Source organism: Silurus aristotelis (genome assembly GCF_946808225.1).
Source record: "Silurus aristotelis genome assembly, chromosome: 16".
NCBI lineage: Eukaryota > Metazoa > Chordata > Actinopteri > Siluriformes > Siluridae > Silurus > Silurus aristotelis.
Window position 1 is genome coordinate 17988669 of NC_139589.1, and position 7500 is coordinate 17996168.

At 41.6% G+C, this 7500-nt stretch overlaps 1 protein-coding gene and 1 long non-coding RNA gene across 3 annotated transcripts in view; one reads left to right on the forward strand and one right to left on the reverse strand.

Annotated features, from left to right (window-relative positions):
- Positions 1-7500, reverse strand: part of LOC310738697 — a 159053-nt gene that overhangs the window by 83197 nt on the left and 68356 nt on the right. The gene's annotated exons all lie outside the window — the stretch shown is intronic.
- The window catches only part of notch1a (notch receptor 1a), a 20962-nt gene that overhangs the window by 1541 nt on the left and 11921 nt on the right, over positions 1-7500 (forward strand). For both annotated transcript variants that reach the window (XM_083563874.1, XM_083563875.1), the window contains exons 2-12: positions 756-828; positions 3916-4178; positions 4334-4666; positions 4991-5113; positions 5503-5736; positions 5826-5981; positions 6272-6457; positions 6565-6678; positions 6843-6956; positions 7043-7276; positions 7365-7475. In XM_083563874.1, the coding sequence (XP_083420000.1) occupies positions 756-828; positions 3916-4178; positions 4334-4666; positions 4991-5113; positions 5503-5736; positions 5826-5981; positions 6272-6457; positions 6565-6678; positions 6843-6956; positions 7043-7276; positions 7365-7475 (1941 nt within the window). The remainder of the gene's footprint in view (positions 1-755; positions 829-3915; positions 4179-4333; positions 4667-4990; positions 5114-5502; positions 5737-5825; positions 5982-6271; positions 6458-6564; positions 6679-6842; positions 6957-7042; positions 7277-7364; positions 7476-7500) is intronic.

A 7500-nucleotide genomic window follows, 5' to 3' on the forward strand; every position in this document is an offset into this window, starting at 1 on the left:
TAAAATGATTGATTCGATCGAGCAACTTCCTGAGCAAGCGTGTTCAGTTTAAGCTTCACAAATCACACTTTTTGTACTATTAGTATTTTCTTATTTTTCAGGGGAGTATTGTCTTAAAAGAGCTTTTTTATGGATTTTTTTTTTTCAATTGACTATTAAACGTACAAATCTTGATCATCTGAATGAATTTTGGGGGGTTTGATTCATCCCTCGACTTGAAATAGTTAAACATACCTGAAAGTCCTAAAGCCCATCGATAGGTGTTAAAATTGTAAAAACACGACTTGTGTGTGTTTAAAGGTGCATTGTCCAGAGAAACACTATCATGGCAAACAATGAACTAAAACAAGTGAAAACCAGTTAACAGTCTCATTTGCATGAATCAAATTAGCTCCACTGACATCAATTCATTATTAGTGACACAAGCATCTTTGAGTTAAGCACTTCTTTTAAATAAATGCTAGTTAAGTGTTTAGAAATGAAGGTGTGTGGCCTCTAAAAGTTCAGCATCTGAAATTAGATAACATGGCTTTTGTGGATGAATATAGCCTCATCTATCAAAGAGTCTTTCAGGACTCAGGACAGAAACAATAGCTTGATCTGCCATGGACAAAACAAAAGGCACTTTCCCTCTTTACATCGCATCACGGTTGTTCTTTTTATCTGTGTGTGTGTGTGTGTGTGTGTGTGTGTGTGTGTGTGTTTCAGAATCCTTTGCCTAAATATTTGTATTCTATTTTTTCACCTGTGCATAGGTCTCAGGTGTTTGGAGCCATGTCAGAATGGAGGAATGTGTGAGCTCACAGCCAATGGAAAACCAGGCTGCAGGTGGGTCACAGCAAAAGCATTATAATCGATTGTAAAAAGCGTAAAAAAAAGTGGGAATGTAGGAAGAGATCAAGCAAACTACGGCACACTGCAGCTGTGGTGAATTTTCAATTTGAATGAGGCTCCATGCTGAGCGTGTGTGCGCGTGTGTGTGAGCGTGCACGCGCCCATAGACATTCTCAGAGAGGCGCAGTGGTCCGTTACTCCTGAAGCCTATTCAGCCAATTCAATCTGACAGCTGGCCTACTCTCCCTATTGTCCTTAAACCAGACACACACACACACACACACACACACACACACACACACACACACACACACACACACACACACACACACACGAAGACACACAGGGTGAGCGGACACACTCACACACGTTGTGGGTTCTTAAAATGTTTTTCTTGGAACAGACACATAAATATATAGACACATTTATATTCAATGTGCACACACACATTTATAAGCCACTTTTCTGTCTACTCTTGTGCACTCTCACAAACATTTAAAACGATCATAGATTTAACGATTTCTCTCTCTTCTTCTCTGTCTCTTTCACTCTCTTTCTCTTACTCACTCTGACTCTATTGCTATGCTTAGTTTTCATCCAATCTCATTACCTTCACAGCCATCTGCCCCAGAACAGGACACCATTCAGAGAGTGTGTGTGTGTGTGTGTGTGTGTGGGGGGGGGGGGGGGGTAGCATCAGGGAGGGGGGAGTTGGGGGAAGATTTGAAAGCAAACAAGTGTGAGAGCCTTTTGGCCACATCCCACATGAGTTCTTCCTTTCCTTCTTCACTCTCTCTCTTTCTCTCCTTTCTGCTCCCCTTCTCTGTCTCTCTCTCTCTCTCTCTCTCTTTCTGGTGAAATGTGGACAGGTCCTTGTGCTGATGCATTGTAGTAAACTTTAGTACAATAGGGTGAAAATAGACACACAGATTGAATATCCGCTTGAATGTGTTCACAGCAAAACAGGAAATGCAAAGATAAATTTGGATTATTTTTTCCTAAAAATATTTTTAAATTGTGACTTCTTTCCTGGAGGGGTTCATGGCAACACATTTCCCACTGAGTGTAGTGAGTGTGTGTTATGGAAATTGATCAAAAGACACTAGGCTGTTATCTTTTCTTCAGAGAGTGCTGAAGGACAGCAGCCAAGCTTAAATTAGTGCACTTACCTTGCGCCCCCTGCTGGTGTGCTATGTTAGTCAAAGTCAGTGTCTTTGCAAAGTGTTGATGCAAAAAAAAAAAAGGAGACATAACTAAAAATCTTTTCATCAATCAAACGTGCAGAATTTAAGTTGTATTTTCGTGTTAGGCTAATTTACATTTGCCATGAAAGTACTTTTACAGTGAATAAATCCGGGGACAAAATGTGTTTTGCGGTACATGATCATGTCAGCAATGGTGTGTGTGAGTGTGAGAAAATGTGAATCACGTGCTCCATCAAGTGTTGTTTAAATGTTCTGGAAGGAAACAATGAAACAATGTTGCCATCAAAATTCACTGTTTCAGCATCCTGGTTTCTCTGTGGTGAAACAAGCTTCCTCCTTCACCTCAGATGTAAAATAAGGCCTGCCTGCCCAGCCCTGACCTTGCATTAATTTCCATTTGTATTATTTCTTATTTTAGTGCACCTGGTATTAGAGTAAATGCAAATATACACTCAAACACAGTTTGATGATTAACCCCTCTTTTAAAAAAACTTTAAGATTTACCATCATCCTTGATCACACTAAATATGTTAGTCTACATGTGCAGGTCTATTTAAATTTTTCTATTTTCATAATTCAGTGAAAACTCAGACATCTCTAAATTACAAAAAGAAAGAATAGCATTTTGCTGTATGTGAGGTTATTTAATAAATGAGAGCTTGTGAAAACTAAAGAAGTTCTATGGGTTTTCTGTTTCTGTTAGAGGTATTAGTTTTGTGTGCATGCCGAAATGTTTAATTTATTTAATATACTGTAGGTGTATGCTGTGAATTACGCTTGAAAAAACTGTGAGAACTGTGAGAATAAACTAGATTAGAGAAAATGAAAGTTTCTTGTTTAGTTTCACACTGAGGCAGGAAGCAGGAGGTGTGAACATGCACAGACTCAGACACAAACACACACACATTGAGGGCAATCAGTAGCAGATGGCAGACCAGCCCCCTGTGAAGGCTGTAGCCTGGAGTCACAAATGTGGTCATAGGTCATCCCTGCATCTGTTAAGACACACACACACACACACACACTCACACTCACACATGTTGTCACGGTAAGCTATAGACGCCTGCTGCTGCAGTGAAACAGAGACAAAGCCTGTTTATCCAAGTCAATGCTAAATGTAAACACACAATTAGGAAGGTCTACACATACACCTGTTGTAGCTCCTGATGGAAATACTTCGATATTCTGATTAAGACAGAGTGAGGGGAAAATAGGGGGGTGGGGGGCAGTTAAGAGAGATTATAATCTTTATCAGACAGAAATAGAAAGAAGTAGAGGGTAAGAGTGATGGAACTTTTCGCAAAGATACACATATGTGGAGGTGGAAGAAACTGGTGGGAGAGAGTTGGACTAGTGGGTGGATGGAGGGATGACAGGAGGAGTGTGCTCTCTCTGGGGATCAGCCATGTTGACCCCACGCCACTTGCCATAGCAACAGGGTTCAGGGGAGAGGCATAGAGCCGGGGGAGGGGCCTGCCTCACAACTGCACTCATCAATGCACACACCTGCTGCGCACACACACACACACACACACACACACACACAGGAAAGTCTTGAGAACATTCTTGTTAAAGATGAAATACAGCTAATAAATATGAGCTAGCAAATAACTGAGTGTAATATTTTAAACACTTTAGATGTATCTATGATAAGTCTTTTATAATTATTGGTTGATTACACACCTAATTGAAACTACAAATAAAATCGCCTGACGTGTACACATAGACACAGGTTTTGGCATATGTAAAAGTTTCTTGGGAACTCCTGGACTCTGCACATATCAATTCAAATAAATATTTCCAACTTTATTTCAACTCTTACTTGGAAAAATGTTTGATGTAGCATGCAATGTGTTTTATTCTTTTTATCTTTTAGCTGTCCAGCAGACTATGCAGGTGCCCAGTGTCAGTTCCCAAACCCATGCAGTCCATCGCCATGCCGGAATGGTGGTGTGTGTCGGCCACGCACACAGGGAAATGATGTGGAGTTCACATGTGACTGTACACTGGGTTTCAGTGGACCACTCTGCCTGACACCGGTCAATCATGCCTGCATGAGCTCACCATGTCGCAATGGAGGATCCTGTTCACTCCTTACACTCAGCACCTACAGCTGCCGCTGCCCACCTGGCTGGACAGGTAAATACATTCATACATACAAGTGTACGAGTGTATATGTGTAAATAGTCAGATTATAGTTATATCCAAGTTATATACTAATTAGATATAGCATTTTAATTTGTTGTATATGCTTAATGTATTAGGGCCTTCCTAAAAATCTGTGTGCTGTGTAGGTAAGACATGCCAACAGGCGGATCCATGTGCATCAAATCCCTGTGCCAATGGTGGTCGGTGCTCAGCTTTCGACTCCCACTTCATCTGCATATGCCTGCCCAGCTTTCATGGGTCCACATGCCGCCTGGATGTAAACGAGTGTGCCACGACTCCCTGCCAAAACAGTGGAGTGTGTATAAACGAGGTGGGCTCGTACCGCTGCCGATGTCCACCTGAGTACGCTGGCACACACTGTGAGCGCCCTTTCCAGCCCTGTCAGCCTTCTCCCTGTGCTAATGGGGGCACTTGCACACAAACTAGTGACACTGGCCACTCCTGCACCTGCCTGCCAGGTAAATGAAGAGAGTGTGTGTGAGTGATTGTGTGTTTATGTGTATTAAATTGAATGAGTGTGTCCGGATGTGTACGTAATTGTGTGTGGGTGGGTATAGAATAACAAGCAGTGTGGTGTCCTGATGTGTTGTCTGGCTCTTTTGGTCTTTCGGTTTATGATTAATCTAAATAGCTCAACCTCGATTGCCGTAGTTAAATGTAATTTCCTGTACCCACCCACACACTTCTCTTGTTGTGTACGGTAGGTGGAATTTTTTACACACGCAGGTTCCCACAGCCTCTCACTCGGGTTATTCATTCACTTACTGTTTTTTTGTCTTCAGGCTTCACTGGGCAAGATTGTGAGCACAACATTGATGACTGTGTTCAGCATGCATGTGAGAATGGAGGCAGGTGTATGGACGGTGTAAACACATACAACTGCCACTGTGGCAAACACTGGACAGGTACAACACACTACACAATAGTACACATTGCGACTTATAACTAAACACAACACAATTCTTTGAATTATACTTGAAAAGTTTTGTTAATATGCACACATTGGAGGGGATGTTTTTAATAACAATTACAGTTTTCTTGGAAAGATAAGATCTTTAATGATTTCGTTAAAACTATATTGCAGACACAATATTGCAGACAATACCCCAACACACCAATAGACTCCACCTATGTACTAGTCTCTTAGCACAATATCATTGTATGTGTGCAGAACATTTTATAAAAACAATTTCTTTGAATAAATAAAATTTTAAATTATAAATACATTTCGATGAACTGACCATTCAGTGTAATACTCTGGCGTGTGACCTTTAATATTAACACTCCCATACAGGTCAGTACTGCACAGAAGATGTGGATGAGTGTGAGCTGTCCCCAAATGCCTGCCAAAATGGTGGCACATGTCATAATACAGTAGGCGGCTTCCACTGCGTGTGTGTTAACGGCTGGACTGGCGATGACTGCAGCGAGAACATCGACGACTGCGCGAGTGCAGCTTGCTACCACGGAGCCACATGCCACGATCGTGTCGCATCATTTTACTGCGAGTGCCCTCACGGGCGCACTGGTGAGATTGTAGGGGCTGTGTGTAAAAAAGCACTGAGGATACAGCTATAGAAAAAATACACTCTGTTTACACTCTGTTTGTATTTACAGGTCTGCTGTGTCATTTGGATGATGCTTGCATCAGTAACCCATGTCAGAAAGGCTCCAACTGTGACACCAATCCTGTCAATGGCATGGCCATCTGCACCTGCCCTCCTGGCTACACCGGCTCTGCTTGCAACCAGGACATTGACGAGTGCTCGCTAGGTAATAGCCAAATACAGCACAGTTTATTAGGGCAAATGGACAGGGGTGAGCACTGGTTCGGTAGAGCAGTAGACGTTAGATTGTAAAGTGCTGGAATTTGCTGTGGTATATTAATAAATGCTACCAATTATTTACTGTAGATGATAATATAATTTTAGTATTTTTGAAAAAAACATGGAGAAATACATGTGTGTCATGCAGTGACATACAGGCTACTGAAAACTGAGGTTATTAAAACAAGCAACATTTTGAATGGCTGAAATTCAGGTTTGGTGTGTTTTTTTTTTCAGGGGCCAATCCGTGTGAGCATGGTGGCCGGTGTCTTAACACTAAAGGCTCATTCCAGTGCAAGTGCCTTCAAGGCTATGAGGGGCCACGCTGTGAAATGGACGTGAATGAGTGCAAGTCTAACCCATGCCAGAATGATGCCACCTGCCTTGATCAGATTGGTGGTTTTCACTGCATTTGTATGCCAGGTAAGGATAAAAAACTGCAAGTTCTTGGTTTGTAAGGTTTTAGGTTGTTTTGTTTTTTATCTCTTACCATTTTGTCCTTTCTTGACATTTTTGTGTTACATATGTAGGGTATGAAGGCTTGTTTTGCCAGATAAATACAGATGACTGCTCCTCTCAGCCATGTCTCAACAATGGCAAATGCATCGACAAAGTCAACTCTTTTCATTGCGAGTGTCCTAAAGGTAAATGCTTCAGTGCTGATTGATCCATTAATAGCAGGATAATTTTTTTAATAAGTCAGACTTTGTACATGGTTGTCTGTAGGACACAGCAGTTGTGCAATAAGTTTTACTTGATTATTAAAGGCATGAAAAATATATATTTAAAAAATAATTTTATTTTTCAGGATTCTCTGGGAGCCTATGCCAAGTGGATGTAGACGAGTGTGCAAGCACTCCATGCCAGAATGGAGCCAAGTGCACAGATGGGCCAAATAAATATACCTGCGAGTGCAAAGAGGGTAGGTGTACTAAAATATATGCATACATTTCTAAAACTAAATCTTAAATAATGGTCTTAATCATCTTCTTTCTTTTCCCTTTGCAGGTTTCACAGGCTCTATGTGTGAGGTAGATATAAATGAGTGCGCCTCAAACCCATGCCACTACGGAGTGTGTAAGGACGGTGTGGCTTCATTCACCTGTGCATGTCGGCCCGGTTATGCCGGCCGTCTGTGTGAGATCAACATCAACGAGTGTTTGAGTCAACCATGCCATAATGGTGGTACCTGTCTAGACCGGGAGAACTCATACACTTGCAGCTGCCCTAAAGGAACAACAGGTACCTTACATAAACAAATCTAAACACACATCTATGCAAATACACACAAATATGTCAGTATCCCCTCTAAATCGTGTTGCATGTACAGGTCGGAACTGCGAGATCAATGTGGATGACTGCAAAAGCAACCCATGCGATTTTGGCAAATGCATTGACAAGATTAACGGATTCGAGTGCTTGTGTGAGCCTGGATACACAGGTAAGAATCTTGTGTTAATGTGTGC